General features: G+C 37.3%; 1 protein-coding gene across 1 annotated transcript; it reads right to left on the minus strand.

The window, feature by feature from the left end:
- Window positions 1-123: 123 nt before the first annotated feature.
- Window positions 124-15,800, minus strand: LOC132702149 (DNA translocase FtsK). The gene is made up of 2 exons (XM_060670610.1): window positions 15,589-15,800; window positions 124-2,415 (listed from the first exon to the last, which is right to left on the minus strand). The coding sequence occupies exons 1-2, from the start codon at window positions 15,595-15,597 to the stop codon at window positions 328-330; spliced, it is 2,097 nt and encodes a 698-aa protein (XP_060526593.1). The 5' UTR covers window positions 15,598-15,800; the 3' UTR covers window positions 124-327.
- Window positions 15,801-16,164: the final 364 nt, after the last annotated feature.

Genomic DNA, 16,164 nt, shown 5'->3' on the forward strand with positions numbered 1-16,164 from the left:
GTACAATTGAGGGCGTGTATGAAAATAAGAATATTTTTCTTCCCTACCTTTTAGTGAAAGGGTACGAGGACCATTGAAAACCATTTTTTAAAAACGAAACACGTTTATATTAGTAATCGCGCGATAAACAATAATCGTATTAACATATAAATAATAGGCTACATTATATAAATAACGCTATACACACTAATGGCAATATAATTAGTAAGGTACGATTTTCGAAGGCACATTCGGCACCCCAATCCGGGCCCGCCCCTAGCATAATAAACCTGAGAGCCATCTTCTTCGTTCGCCACAGTCTATTCTCAAAAAACCTCGCTCCTTGCGTTATTTCACAAGCGGTACATTTCTGTAGATGTCGCTCCGTGCGTGGTTCAATGACAACACCTTGGCCACGATGTTTAGGTCTTCGTTCGATCTTCCGCCGAACCCTGAGTTCACTAGTAGGTTGTTTAGTTGGTGGTTAACCCTTTGCTGGGGAAAATATCCGCGAGCCACAGTTTGAGGCGACTCCAAATTGGACCGGAAAAACCGGTTGTTTTGTTGATGCTGGGGTCCCAAGAACGCTGAATTTTGATTGTACCTCGATGAGTCGGTCAAAAAGAAACCGATCTCGTGTCTCGAGGGAAAAGGCTGCGAGGACTGCTGTATCGAGAAGCCTCTTCCGAAGTTGCCGGTGCCGGACTCTTGGCGGTGGAATCTGTTCTGCTGCTGCGCCGTCAGCAAGTTGTTATAGTTGCTCGTGGGAAACGATTGGACCTGTTGCTGAGGAGGCTGAGTCTGTCGCGAAGATTGATCGAAGCCCAAAGTCACTTGGGACTGCTGTGGGAATGACTGGGTGTGTTGGAAAGGTTGAAAAGCTGACTGAGGTTGCAGCTGAGCTTGCCCAAACGGCTGAACCGACTGGAAAGCTGGCTGAGGCTGTTGAGTCGGCTGGACGGTCTGAAATACTGGTTGAGGTAATACATGGGCGTGTTCAGGTCTCTGGCCTGACTGAAATGCTAACTGAGGCTGTCGCTGGAATGATTGGCCAGACTGAAACTCCACTTGTGATTTCTGAGGAGAAATCGGATTTTGTTGGAGCGAATGGAAAGCTAGCTGTACGGGCTGAAAAGCTGTCTGAGGCGACTGCTGTGCCTGCTGAAAACCCGACTGAAATTGCAGTGGTGACGTTTGAACTTGCTGAGTCGACTGGAAAGTTAATTGAGGCTGCTGACGTGTCAGTTGATGCGAGGGCTGTTGAGTCGGCAGCTGTGGCTGTAACGACGGCAACGTTTGACTCTGTGTTTGGACGTTGCCGAAGGCAGAGGGGTTGAAGAAGTTCGTCCCGGAAAGCTGTTGAGCCTGAATTATGCGAGCCCCTTGATGGGCGACACCTAAGTGCTTGTAGGCGGAGTCCTTGACAAAAGGGGAATGGAAGTTAACGGCCTCTTTAACGGGCAATAGTTGCCCATTCACTGGCAGTTTCCCGGCGTCGACCAAAGGATCGAAACTGATGCTGGGTTGTAAACTAATGGCACCAATTTTGGTCGCGTTCGTACTAGAGCGATTCACGCTTATCGTAGGGTTAGGTTTGGCTTCGTTCGCGGTGAACATGTCTATGGCGACGCCCTGACGACCGGATTTCTGCTCATCGACGACGAACTGTCCCACGACGCTCCTCGTGGGCTCGCTAAACACCGGTTCGAACCTCAGCTGCTCCCGCTGTAACAGCTGCTGTTTGAAACGGAGCTGCTGCAATCGCAATCGTTGGATTTCCTCCTCGATGGCGAACTGTTTATCGCGCAGTTCTTTGGCCGCTTCTTCCTTCGGCTTCTCGGTCTTAAATATGGGTTCCACCCTCTCCGGCTCGCCCCGCTCGTCTTGGTGTACCGTGAAAGCCGCCACCAATGGGGCGGAGAACAGCTGCACCTGTTCCACTTTGGCCTCGTTCTCTTCGGTCGATGTCGTCGTCGCTGCGGCGGTCGTCGTTTCCGGTTCGTCGTCGACTATCGAGTTGTGGCTGATGGGCGTGTCGTCTAGTTTCGCGGTAAATCCGCTCGTGGCGCTAGTGATTATGCGTTCCGCGTCCTTGACCGGGTCCAGCTCTTGATGTTCCAAGGTGGTGACGCTCGTGGCGGGCAGGCTGTCGCTTTTCTGGAATATCAGCGTGGAGGAGGTGGCGGGCTCATCGTCGTCGGTCGAGTTTCGCGATGCCGGTTCCTCTTTAGCGAGAACGGTGAACGACGTCGCCTGGGCTTTTTCCACGTCCGAATTCGACTCCTGCTCGTTTTCTAACTCCGTTAACGCTTTCAGCAGAGCCTTCCGTAGGGTGGAGTCCAGTTTGGCGGTAGCAGGAGGCGGTGTCTCCGTGATATCGTTGTCGGAGGCGGCGCGGACTGCCGTCAGCGACGCGAGCAGGATTAGCAGGTTAATCTGCGAAATCGATAAAGCATCGGATAATCGGTATTTCATCGCTTTCATTAGGAAAAATAAAACGGTTCTTTTATGGTAGCCCGTTTCTCGTTGTGAAGATTTCTCTCACAGAAGAAGAGACTCTCAACTAAGTTCGAGAATTGGCGTGAATCGCAGAATTTTAATAACTTTTTGTTTTTAGGTTTGGTTATTCGATTTTTAGTTGAAATTTTATTTATTTGTTGATTTATTCGTCAACGGGCCAACCGCCCAATATAAAATAAGGTTCACATAAACAAAATAGCCCTAGTATGACAATCATTGGTTTCCCAAAATATTAATATTAATATAGGAGTCAAGTACGAACACATATAACAGTAGCGAGACATCAACACATTGTTATACAATACTATTCAGAAGTCAGACAACGGAAAAGTTTCACTGACACTCTTTTAGTTCTTTATTAAATATTTTCGTACTCTGGAAGCAATCAAGTTGGTCCGATTTGCTAGTGCGGCTGATCTAGTAAGAAAATAACTCTGCCCATAGTTAGTACGATGGACGCTACCTGGAAGGAATGGTTTATTCTGTTCTGGCAGGGGTGTGGGGGATCCGAAGCCTAATGTTACATAACAGCTCAGGTCCATGAGAATTTGAGTGCAGTATATTCTTCTGCACTTCTGCTTCTGTGTTAGCTCAAACCTAAAATATAGGCCGACTGCCCCATTAAGCAAAGGAAGAAGAGCCGGTGCCTCTTGGCGTGGTATGTTGAAACCAACAAACCAAATTATTTTCTGTGGATTGTATGAAGAAATGAGCCATAGATTAAAGGCAAAAAAGAATAGGTAAAGATTAAACGACGTAGTTTAAATTAAATCTAGTCGTTAGATCTTCAAGACAGTAACAAATTCTGAAATTGTCGACCTTATTTAAAGTAGTTCACCTTTTGTATATATGAGGAGCGTCAGTTACTTGCGAAACGATTTTAGCGTGCGGAATTTTGGTGAAGATAAAGCTAAAGATAGCTTTTATTATAATTTTTACAGTCAAAACAAAAGGACTATTTTTATGTTAAAATTGGGTTTTAAATTGTACTGAAAATCTGAGTTTCTCGAGAGAATATAAAAATTAGAGTTGCTTTTTACATAAGTGGCACAATTTAGTTTGTACGTACTTGGAAATGTCAATAAAAAGTATTGTGGAAACAGGTCGCGGCTTAAACGCGGTAAAATGCATTTCTGCATCCTAAACACTTGCTCCGCACGTGAGGAACCTCTCCAACGAATCAAAGCCTAGTTGAGACATGAATAGACAGAGTAAAAATAGCATATTTTTAACAACATTGCTTTCGAAAAATCGTCGATGAACGGGGCAAGTTCGTAGCAAAGAGCGCGAATCACCTTTTTGTTTTAAAAAGAAGGCCCTTCGCGGTTTCTTGTCCTAGAGAACATTGTTTTTCTATCGTGCTCCTGCGGACCACTATGGAACTTTCGCAAAATCGATGTAATTATATTGTGATTACACCCTGTATAAATTGTGCTTCACACCTTGTCGACCTTCAAAGTTAAGGCAAACTTTGGTAATATTAAAATTTGTACTGGTAATTGCAATTTAAAAATATATTTTTTCGAATATCTCGCGTCCCCTGTATAATAGACGAAACCTTAAACATTATCTTGACTTTGACTCTTGAATTTTTTGCCCACAAACGACGTACCCTGTATATAATTCCAACAGTATAATTCCAGGTATCGGAATTTTTCCTATGGAGTAATTGGTTTTCAAAAAACTACTTGTTTTCTGGAACCATGCAGTACGTGGTAAGAGTAAATGACGTCATCGCGTCTAGATTGAGGGCGAGAAATGGTGATTTTCAATTGGATTTGTTCAAATATCTTGAATAGCGTATGTGAAAGACGAAAACTGGTCTTGTAAACGGTTTTTAAAAAACGGTCTCTTTTGTAGACCCTTGCACACGCGATTTTTATTTTATTTTTAAAACTTCCCTCTTCCCCCCCCCCCCCCCCATTCACCATAGGTTCCGTCTCACTGCAAAACTGCATATATGTGCCAAGTAGGAGGCCGATTGCTTCAAATTTCGGACACTTATCGTATTTCATAGCAATGTTCAAAAAACAGTCGAAAATCGCAAAAAAAAAATGGATGCCGGAGTCGGATTGAGGCATATCTTACAAGCTTATATATCTCGCGATTATTCGGCATTTTGTTGCGCTATTGTTATCCGACACAATTGACCCGGTCTTCGGAAGATCTCGATAGAAATCTTCGCCAGTTCGGAGAGTTTTCACTTTGGCTCATCCTTTAAGCGCGCTGCGCCCGTCTTTATCGCCGCCTATGACAACATAAACGCGAATGTTTCTTGACCTTAAACTACAACCGCGGGAGAAAACCTGCGAAAAAGATTCTCGCAACAGCCTCATCGCCGTATGTATTTGTTATTACGCGGCCACTTTCACTCGCTGCGGGATTCCGGGGCACCCAACTGACACCTCGCTGGTGAAGGGGGGGGGGGGTCTTCGACGCGTTTTTTTCAGTTTTTTTGGTCTCCCCCGCCCCCCTTTGTTTTTGCATTCTGCAGCTACTAGACGTATAGAGGCCCAGCCTATTCTGACAGTACAGGAAATCACGAAGCAGTTATGTTTTTTTTTTTTTTTGAGGAAGTGCATTCAACGTGCGTATGCTCTCTCGATGTTTTGGGTATCACAGAGTCCAGCTCTGGCGGCAAAAGATTTTTTCCTCAACACAGTAGAGGTAGACAAGGAGGGCCGTTATGAGGTCAGGGTGCCATGGGTGGAGGGTCATCCGCCATTGCGAAGTACGATGTTGCACATAAGAGACTGAATAATGTGCTCAAGAAGTTGAAGTTTGAAGGGATTCTCGAAGAGTACAGTGAGGTATTCAAAGAGTTGTTAGCCGACAAGATTATCGAAGAAGTATCCAGTGGGGGTACAGACCTGTAATAAAGCAAGGCAACGCGACCACCAAGATACGACCCGTTTTTGACGCTTCAGCCAATGGGAAGCCCTAGGCAAATTCTGACCTTGCCCCATAAGGCCTTGCGGCCTTCATCAAACAACATGGCCGCTGACAGATCGTCCGTGTTTGGATGCAGTATTTTTTCAAAATATGTCGAAATCCTATTAAATTGTCAGGTAAAAAAATAGTTTTTGTTCTTTAAGCCCTGTAGAGACAATGCCATTTCTACGTGTTTTTTTTACTTGTAAATTGGCGCAAAGCGTTAGTTTTAATAAACTTTTAGGTTTAACCTCTATTGAAATAACTTTGAGATCCTAGATATCGCACGAGAAATATTTAAATTGAAAAAATGTTCAAGAAGCACTTCCTATAGACAATAGTTGACAATAGGTATTTCTTATGTTTGTTGTAGTAAAAATTCAACTTGTAGGCTAATTGTTTTCTTATATTTCCCGTAATTCTTGTACACTAAAACACATTACCCAAACATTTTTCGTAGCTATTTAAATGTATGTACCAATGTACCAACTCAGAGAGTAAGGGGAAGACGCATGCGCAAAAGATCCATACCTTCTCTGCGAAAAAATCATAGCCGCCTGCGGCGCATCAATTTTTACCGTAATAGAGCCACTATATTGTCTTATGGCTATATGATTTTAACACACAGAGCTCTGAGCCTTCATCCTCATTGTCTATTTCAAAAATTTCTTTAGGATTCCTTAGTGGCATACGAGGTGCGTTCAAAAAGTAAGGTGACTTTCAAGTTTTATCAAAAAGTATTTATTTACTTTTCAAAATTAATGTTGTCCCCTTGTGCCAATGTTAGACACAAGCAAAGATGAGTGAGCAGGTGCATTATCGTGGTGCCATTGTTTTCCCACAATTGCGGACGTTTCTTCGTATTGCTTCTCGCAATCCTAACTTCAAAGGTAATACTCTTCATTGACCGTATGACCGTGTGATAAGAATTCTTGATGTATTGTGCCCATGTAATCAAAGAAAGCAAACAAAACCTTAGCATATGATCGAACTGGACACACTTTTTTCGATCTTAGCGATTCTGGGTTCTTTCACTGCGCTTTGGTTTCGACGTCATAACCACATACCCCTGACTCGTCACGGAGATTCCGACGTCTTCAGCCACTTCTCTAATTCTCTAATTCTCTAACTATAGAAACGTTAAGTAGAAATGAATATAAATACACAAATAATCTAAACCGGTCTTGATACAAACGTTAACAAAAACTTAACCTATAACTGTTCAATCGGCTTTTTTAATCGGTATTATTTGAGAAGTTGTTAAATCTGTGACCGAAATCAATTGCTTGCCAAGTTATACGTTCACCTGTGTCCTATCATCCTATCAGCTCAAGAGAATAACGGAAGCTAACCAAAACTAATCCAATACGCAAGTATCTGGTTAGTCTCGAGTTATTTGGTTAGATACGAGACAGGTGATGGTACAACGCCTTCTGGTATATGTTTTTATCCGCAACTTGCGCTCTGAGAAAATGATGAAAATTCGTCAAATGACAGAAACATATGTTATTTGTACAATTGTTTGAGATAAACATTTCCAGGATAAAGGTGTAGACCATCTTCGGAAATGTATTGTACATAACTGGAACTTAGTTTAAAAATTAATATAAAATATTATTTAAAAAACAAACAGATAAAAGCACGTAATGGTTTATCGAAATACAACTTTAAATTTTTATGTGTGTATGTTTTTATGTCGCTTTATTTTTTATTATTGTAAGTGTTTGATCTATTTATATTTTTAAATAATACTTGAAGCAAATTAATTTTTAAATAAAGTTCCTTTATGTACAAATAAATCTGTGAAGATGGCTTATTTTTTTGGAAGAAACAAAAATTTATATGACGGCATACCCAGAAAAATTTTATTGGTTGATTTGAAATCTAAGCGAGCGCATTGCCTCATTGAGTAGTGCTGCTAGTTACGCCATTGCTTTAGTGTACATCGTTATTTAATTATTTACTAATAATAATTAAACGTTTATTGACCCAATAGAGAAAAAAGCTGCAATAAATAAATGAAATCAAACAAGAACGCATGTTACGATAAAAACATAAATAGGGGTATATAATGAAATAATAATATAGTGTTACTGTTATTAGGCAGTGGTAGTAGATGTATAATTATGCAGAAGAGAGGAATGAATAATGTTATTGAATTAATGATATTATTGATCATAGGTGAAACAAACGTGCCTTCACCTCACGTCTAAATGTTAAAATATTAAGTTCATTTATACATTACAAGGAGACCTTTTATAAAGCTTGATTCTATGTTTAGGGATAGTAAGAATATTTTATGTTTGATCTAATGTTATTAAAAACTATTACTAAAAATGTGATTTTGTTCGTGAATGAAAAAATTAGAACACGGGAGATTTTTTCAGACGAGTTGGTTAAAAAAAATTGATAGTTTAAGAACAATTTGAAAATCTGGAGACGCTGTCAACTACAAAGAAGTCGACAGCTTATTACGTTGTAAGAGAAAAAGAAAAGGAGAAACCGGTAAAATTAGCTTAAAAATTGGTTTAACATTAAAAATGACATACTACTTGTACTAGAAGGTCACAATTGCAAATATTAACATAAAGTGCATCAACTGTTTCAACCAAAATTAGTACAGTTAGTCTGATTTTCACATAATTAGTTCTTTAAAAAAAATAGTAATTTTGTTTTTTATTTTATCATTATTAACAACTCAATGCAAATAAAGAATTAAACAAATTAGCTCGAAAGGTATCATTTTTTACCCTTAACCTCCTTAAATGTCTTGAAGCAGGCCACAAACTTGCCGAAACGTCGATAATACACGATATTTATTTTCTTTAAATGCAACACGTAGCCCGTAAATTTTCCCTCGCATTTAATCGAAGAAAGGCCGTTAAATTGCCGCCTTTGTTCTCTATAATGATTCTGAATCCAGTGGCGTAGTGAAATTCGGTAAATTTTGGTAAAACTGGAAATATGTAGTGCAACTCAAGCAAGCAATTTCTACAAAAAACAAAATAAATGCGATTTTAGTTTGAAAATATGCATATGACTTTTGAATTCTCTGTGTCTACCTTTGGACAGAACTATCAGCGTAATTACAATGTCAAAGAACGGCTGTTTTTTAGTTTTGGTTAGTTAGGTAGTTAACAGCTCCATTTAAATTTCTTCCTAGAGAGTTGAAATGTCCCCGACCACTTTTGCTTGTAGTTAAAGTCGGTCTTAGTATGCGGGTTTTAGGAATTATCAACGATAAACTTTCACGATTGTTCGTCGTTCATCTTGCCTAGTTGAACCCTTGAAATAAAATTTTTAAGATAAATGAAGTTACATAAATAAGACCGACGTATATTGTCTTTACATGAAAAAAAAGGGGTTTTAAAAAGTTTTGATTTACAGCTGTCAGTTTTGAGACTTTGATTATTTTGAAGTGACTATATGAATAATAACAAATTTTGTAAATGTTTTAAATTTACTAAACTATTTTAAAAATGAAAGAAAAATAGAGGAAAATCGCCAACGAATATCGAGGAAATAGTAACGAAAGCGCAGGGAATCAGTTCACGGACTGTGCCAAAAATTGTGCATACACCCTGCATAAAATTTTTATTTAATTTAAATTAGCGGTTTTCAATTATATTTTTTTTAATATTTCGCTAACCTTGTATGATAAATAACCCTGAAACTCTCTCTCGACACAGTTTGCGATACTGTTCGAATGAAATTATCCCATCTTTAACGGTTTTGCATTTATCGCCAATAATTTACTCACAAAAACGGAAATGTTAGCATCTTTTAGAATTTTTGCCCATAAACGACACCCCCTGCATATAATTCAAATAATGTTCGAAATAGAGGTAATAGCCTCTTCTTCTAGTATATGAATTTTTCCAATAGAGCAAATAGTTTTGGAAAAAGTACTTGTTTTCTAAAACCATGCAGTACGTCGTAATAGTAAATGACGTCACCGCGTTTAGATTGAGGGCGTGAAATGGTAAATTGCATTTGGATTTTTTCAAATATCTCGAACACTGTATGTGATAGACGAAAACCGTATATGTAAAAGTTGTAGCTGTCGATGTGGTCTATAACACTGTTTAAACCAATTGGCCATATTTTTCACGAATTTTGTTTTACAGCTAATAATTTAATAGCAAAAGAATGATTTTCAGGGACTTTTAGATTTTTGTCTATAATTGAAAAACCCTGTAGATAATCGAAAAAATGCTTGAAATAGAAGTTATAGTACCGAATCTTCCGCGTCTCCTGGTAAAATAATTTTGCCGATCAGGTTAATAGTTTTCAAGAAATTTTGTTGTTTCTGGAAGAAAAAATAAGAAAACAAAATATTTCAAAATTTAAAAAAAAAATACTACGCAAGTCTTGATTGCTCCCAATTTCTACGGCTTAGATGTGGGTGTGGACTTTCACTTCTCTGCTAAATTTGAAGTCGATAGTTACAAATTTGATACATCTATTACATTTTTGAATGTGGTACAGAATATCTCGAACACCCTGTACAATATGTGAAAACATAAAATACAAAAGTTTTGGCGGCTGAAACACAGCCTTCTAGTTATCCATATAAGGGGAACCCAATTTTCAGTTTTTTGCAATTTGCCGGCGCACCCTGTACATTTTTAAAAAATCATCAGAAATAAATAATTTTGGCCAGGAATTCGGTCTTTAATTTACTTCCCGAGTTAAACTCTATATTTGTGGGAATTTTGAAATCGTTAGCTGCAAATCTCGAACACTTATTGTGTTTCATAGCGATGTACGAAAAACAGACGAAAATCGCAAAAAAAAGCCAGATGCCAATTACCAATCGCGGCCATTTCCTATAGGCTTATGTATCTCGTGGCCAGTTTAAAAGGAGCAAAATTTCGGCATCCTGACTTCAACGGTTTCGAAGTTATTCCCGTGTTTATGAAGCGTCTACAGAGAACGGACAGCGGACAACAGACAAAAAAAAGTTTTTTTTTGGACGCTGATCATTTGTGTAACATTTGTGTACATCATTTTCGAAAAATCGTCGCTGCGCGGGGCAAGTTCGTAGGGCGGAGTGCGGAGCAACTTTTTATTTTCAAAAGAAGGGCGTTTCGAGATTTCTCGTCCTAGAGGGAAACATTGTTTTTCTATCGAAAACGGCAATTTTCACGGTCTTATATTTTGTGCCTATTTTCGACACACCTTGTACATAATTGGAAACCTGATAGAGGTAGAGGTTATAGTCCTCGATCTCCCACGTTTTCCGGTCTATGAATTTTTCCAATAGAGTAAATGGTTATCGAGAAAATAATTCTTTTCTGAAACAACCGTCATAGTAAATGACGTCATCGCATCGAGATTGTGTGCCAGAAATGGCGATTTTCACTTGAATTTTTTCACATATCAAAAACGTACATACAAAAATTGCAGCTCTCGATGTGGCCACAATACTGTTTGGACCAGTTAGCCAGGGACGCAAAATATTAAGTATTCTCAAAGAACGTGAAAGAGCCTTAAGACTAAGACAATAAACTTCAAACATAAAATTTTATTCGATAAAACTAAAAGTCTTGCATGTAATCAATTCTTCTTCCAACGAAAAATCCGAGAGTCTATAGAAATCTATAAGCAACCTAACAATCTTAACCGCGACTCAGGTCTCTACCTGTCACCAATATGGGAATCAGTCACCCGAGACGGTGTTTATACCCTTCATTTAGCTCCGCCCCCTCAAAAAATATATAAGCAGTTACAGAGTAAAATGCGAGCCAGTTTCAGTAAAACTCTGAAGAAGCCATCAGGACGATTGGCTAAACGTTAGCTAGTTCGAGTCAACAAAAACCGACGCAGGAGGAATCCAGAAGTTTTATAAAAAGTAAGACAGATTTGATTTGAAAAGGATGATGGTCCGTTTACCATCCGGTACCATTTTACTCGACAAATGCATGTGGCATTGAATTGGGGGAAGAGGGTCGATATATCTTCAGTTACTCTGGCGATATTTAAAATCAAACGTGTATAACAAAGTTGAGGTGATTTTAAATTTCAAGTTAGATACGAAACAAGGCGAATTAATGAGAAATCCTGTTTTGGAAGGGGTTTTTCTCTCAATTTTACTCAGTGTAGATCTTGCAATAGGACTTTGTGGATGTTTTGCGACAAAAAATAAAATTTCAATTTTCTCCTAAGTTTCTTTAGTGGCAGAAATGTAATTGTAACAATGTAAGAACTTTACTGAAAACGAACGGTGCATTATTTTGAAACCGCTTCATATTGTTGCTAATAATTTTGGTAGTCTCTGTGTCTTCCGATTTGATTCACACAATTAGTGACCTTTCAGGACATTTCAAATCCCTGAAATTCCCAGAATACCGATTCTCGTGCTTAATTTTTTTCTAATTTGTCCCATTGTACTCGGAACCGTGCCGCCGGTCTTAGCCTGAATATTGCCAGGCGTAAAAGGTCGACGACGAAGTCATCGGTCGAATGCCGAAACCTCAGACGGCAAATAGAAAGCTCTAGGAGGTGCGGAACTAAGATTTATGGCTGTGGCGGAGAGCCTCGTGGGCGTTGCGGCTTACGTTTTGAATTAAACGAATATTCGCCGATTTCGAGCAAAAAAAAAGCCCGCGTAAGTTTTGAGAACAGGTGGATCTTGTCAATTACCATACTCGTCGCCGATTAGCGTAAAACGCACTTTTTTTATTCGATTAGTTTTGCGATAAGTTGGAAAACACCAAGCCCATGTATATTAAAAATTTATTAAGGATTTGAATCATTCGTTTTTCTCCTATAAAGGATCAATTAAAATTTTCGTGTGAAATTGTTTCACGTAAATCTTTTTATATCTTTATACGTGTTCATAAATTTCGCACTAAAAGTGTATGTTAATGTATTCTGAATTGGATAAAATCATGTGTTTGGGTACCTTCAACATAGATATGCAGGAGTCCAATTCCTTAAGAACTTATTGTCTACTTAATATCTTTGAAATTTTTAGTATGAAACCTTCTAGAATATCAGAAACAAGATTCGTCCCAAGTAGCGCGAATCAGCATTTTATTTTAAAAAGATGGCGCTTCGCATTGTTTTTCTATCGTGCTCCTGCGGAGCACTATGAAACTTTCGCAAAATCGATGTAATTTTATTCTGAATGCACCCTGTATAAAGTAATTGCAATTTAAAACTATATTCTTTCAAATATCACGCGTCCCCTGTATTATAGACGAAACCTTATACTATCTCTCGACACAGTTTACGATACTGTTCATATGAAATCATCACATCTTTAAAAAATTTATCGCTAATAAATTCACCCACAAAAGGTCTAGGATTTACTAGAATTTTTTGCCCACAAACGACGTACCCTGTATATGATTCCAACAATGTTCGAAATAGAGGCTATAGCCCTCTATCTCCTTAGTATCCTGGTATCCGAATTTTTCCAGCCAATGGTTCTCAAAAAAATACTTTTTTTCTGAAACCATGCAGTACGTGGTAAGAGTAAATGACGTCATCACGTCTAAATTGAGGGCGAGAACCGTAAATTCAAAAATTGTAGCTCTTGGTACGGCTTATAACACTGTGTGAACGGATTAGCTATTTTGTGTTCGAATTTTCATTCACGGTTAATATTTTCTTTGTCTTTTAGATTTTTATCCATAACTAAAACACCTTGTATATATTCGAAAAAATGCGTAAAACTAAAGTTATAGCATCGGGTCTCCCACGTATTACGGTTGTAAAATTTTTCCGATCCGATGGAGGGTTTTGAAGAAAAAGAGGTTTTCTGGATGATAAAATAACAAAAAAAAAATTTAAAAATTAAAAAAATATATTTCGCATTATTTTGTTGCTTTCAATTTAAAGAGTCTAAATGCGAGTCCAGACTTCTACTTCTCTACCATCTCTGAAATTGGTAGCTACAAATTTGGGGCACTTATTATGTTTTTTAATATTGCACGGAACATCGCGAACATCCTTAAATACAAACACTTAAAAACCTTAAATATAAAAGTTTTGGTTGGTTGGGATATTTCATTATCTAAAGGAAAGTGAAACACAGATTTGAAATTGAAATTATTGCCAATTTTCAATAATAGGGTTACCAATTTTTCAATTTTTTGAATTTGCGGCGTACCGTGTATATTTTTGAAATATTGTGAAGAATAAAAGTTTTTGGAGCCGTATCATCTGCGTCTTTTGATTCAAGAATTTTTCGGTTTTCTAAACGCTTTTGAAAAATTGTCTTTTTTGTAGACCCTTGCACACGCGATTTCTATTTTTTTAAAAATACTTACCGTCCCCCCAGCGTCCCCATTTTCAATAGGTTCCGTCACAGGTCAAAACTGCATATATGTACCAAATATGAAGTCGATTACTTCAAATTTCGGACACTTATCGCGTTTCATAGCAATGTTCAAAAAACTGTCAAAAATCGCGAAAAAAAAGATTGATGCCAGTCTCAGATCGAGGCCATTTCTTACAAGCTTATGCATCTCGTGGAGGGTTAAAAAGGGGGCAAACTTCAATTTTGTAGCGCCAACGGTTCAAAAGTTATTCAGGAAAAAAAAATTTTTCGACGCTGATCATTTCTGTACCAATGGCTTTAACGAGATATAAAATTTTCATACGAGCGTAGATATTTTCGAAAAATTCGATTTTTCTAAAGTAACAAGGCTTTATTTAATATATTTGCTTTTTGCAACTGACGTAATGTAACTGATTCTGGTGTGTTAGATTAAAATATTTCAGGCCATTATTTGGTTTTTGTCAAATTACCATGCGATAAATAAATAAAATAAAAAAAATAAAATAAAATAAAATAAATAAAATATCGTACGATACATTTATAAAAATAATAAAAATTAAGCTTACAAAACTTCCTGCGTATATATGCAAATTCGAAGTACACGTGGTCAGGATTAAAAAGACTTAATATAACCAAGTCAAAAGAAAATATACTACCAAATAATTTGCGAAATTCCAATGATCTGAGTGAGTTTTTTATAAACTCTGTCGAAAATAAGACAATACCAGATCAGGAATTAATCAATTTCTATGAGAACAATCAATTAGAAGCTACGTTTTACACTGGCTACAGAGAAGGAAATATTTTACATAATTAAAAATATTAAATCTAAGGCAACAAATTAAATATAACTCTAATACTTATTTTCCAGAAGCATGCAAAGGTCACACCGCTTCCTAAAGTAAACAACCCCACAGAATGTAAACAACTGAGGTCAAATCTAAACGTTTAACTTTATAAAGACTTTAAAATATTGTAATTATTATCTTTTGACTAAAATTATCACTGATTTATAAAATTGCATCCGATCATTTACTGCAATTAAATCCAACTGAATCGTCGGTGTATTGAATGACACTGCGTAACATATTTAATTTTATTAGACTCTTTTTTTTCTTGTTCTTAGGATAATTTGGTTTACATTAAATTGAGGCTTGAACAGTGTCTGGTTTTGCTGGATGTCTGTGTTTTATTATGCCTTTTGTTTGCCTTAATAATATGTAATTTTATGTAATAGTAATAATATGTATATTTGACAAAGCAATAAATGTATTTATTATTAACATTAGTACTGTTATAGTTTACAGATCAAAAGACGTGACGAAAAATCATCTCGCGATATGGTCAATAACATAAAATGTGTAATTAAGATGAATAAATAAATATAAAATAATAAAAACCGACCACAGTGATAACCAACCAATGGGGCTTGATATTTCATATTATAAGCCTAAAAATGACACTACGCGTTTTTTCCATTTAAATAATCATAAGGAAATAATAATAACATGTTTCATATATATTTTCTAATAATTAATTTTTAATTTTTTTAATTAATAGCCAAAAGTACGCTGCCCGTTTTGATCCTAAAAAATAAATCCTGATTAAGCGATATTTATTGGAGAAAAAATTAAATTGGCTTATTTTCTTGAGACTACCAAGAGGATCGAAAAAAGATTCATATATTTAAAATAATTTAATGTTTTATTGATGAATACATAAATAATTAACCTATAATGAAGAGCAAAGAACACAAATTGCGGCTTAAAAGATTGGTCTAAGGAATAACGCCGCCGGAATGCCTCAGGGTTCCGGACTCGACCCCCCGGACGTCGATAAAATAAGATAATTCTATTTTGCACACTCACCCAAAACATTTCGGCGGCGCGGCTAAAAATTCCACTTGATCGCGGGATCACCAGGCAGTACCACCCACCGAGTACCAGATCGGCGGTCAAAACCACACTAAGCGCATCTTCATGGGTTTCACTGCCGGCGAGGAAGAAGAAGATTCGTTCCCGACCCCCCTCGGGCCATCTTCGATTTCTATACGCGCCTCGATCGGAGCCGAATGGGTTTTTTATTTTATTTATTTTTATTTTTTTTTATCGCATCCTGAGTTTATTCATTTCACAACTTTTAATCACAGATCATTTTTGTTTAATCTATCAAATTATCAAGTATCAATGTTCGACACAATAGTGCAACATACGTGAACATATGAATATTAGTCTTAATATTCTTGTTAAAATTTATAAAACAATCTCATTAACTTACTATATCTATTTATGCCAGGATCTATCTAAATATAGAATGAATATTTTTTAAAAATTGCAAAATACACTTAAAAAAGAAGATTGCCCGAATTTTTATTACACTAATTTTTGCCAAAATTTTTGCAAAATGCACCTGAAAATACTGGAAGAAATTTGTAAACATAAGTG

Source organism: Cylas formicarius, unplaced genomic scaffold (genome assembly GCF_029955315.1).
Source record: "Cylas formicarius isolate icCylForm1 unplaced genomic scaffold, icCylForm1.1 PGA_scaffold_5__7_contigs__length_24384050, whole genome shotgun sequence".
NCBI lineage: Eukaryota > Metazoa > Arthropoda > Insecta > Coleoptera > Brentidae > Cylas > Cylas formicarius.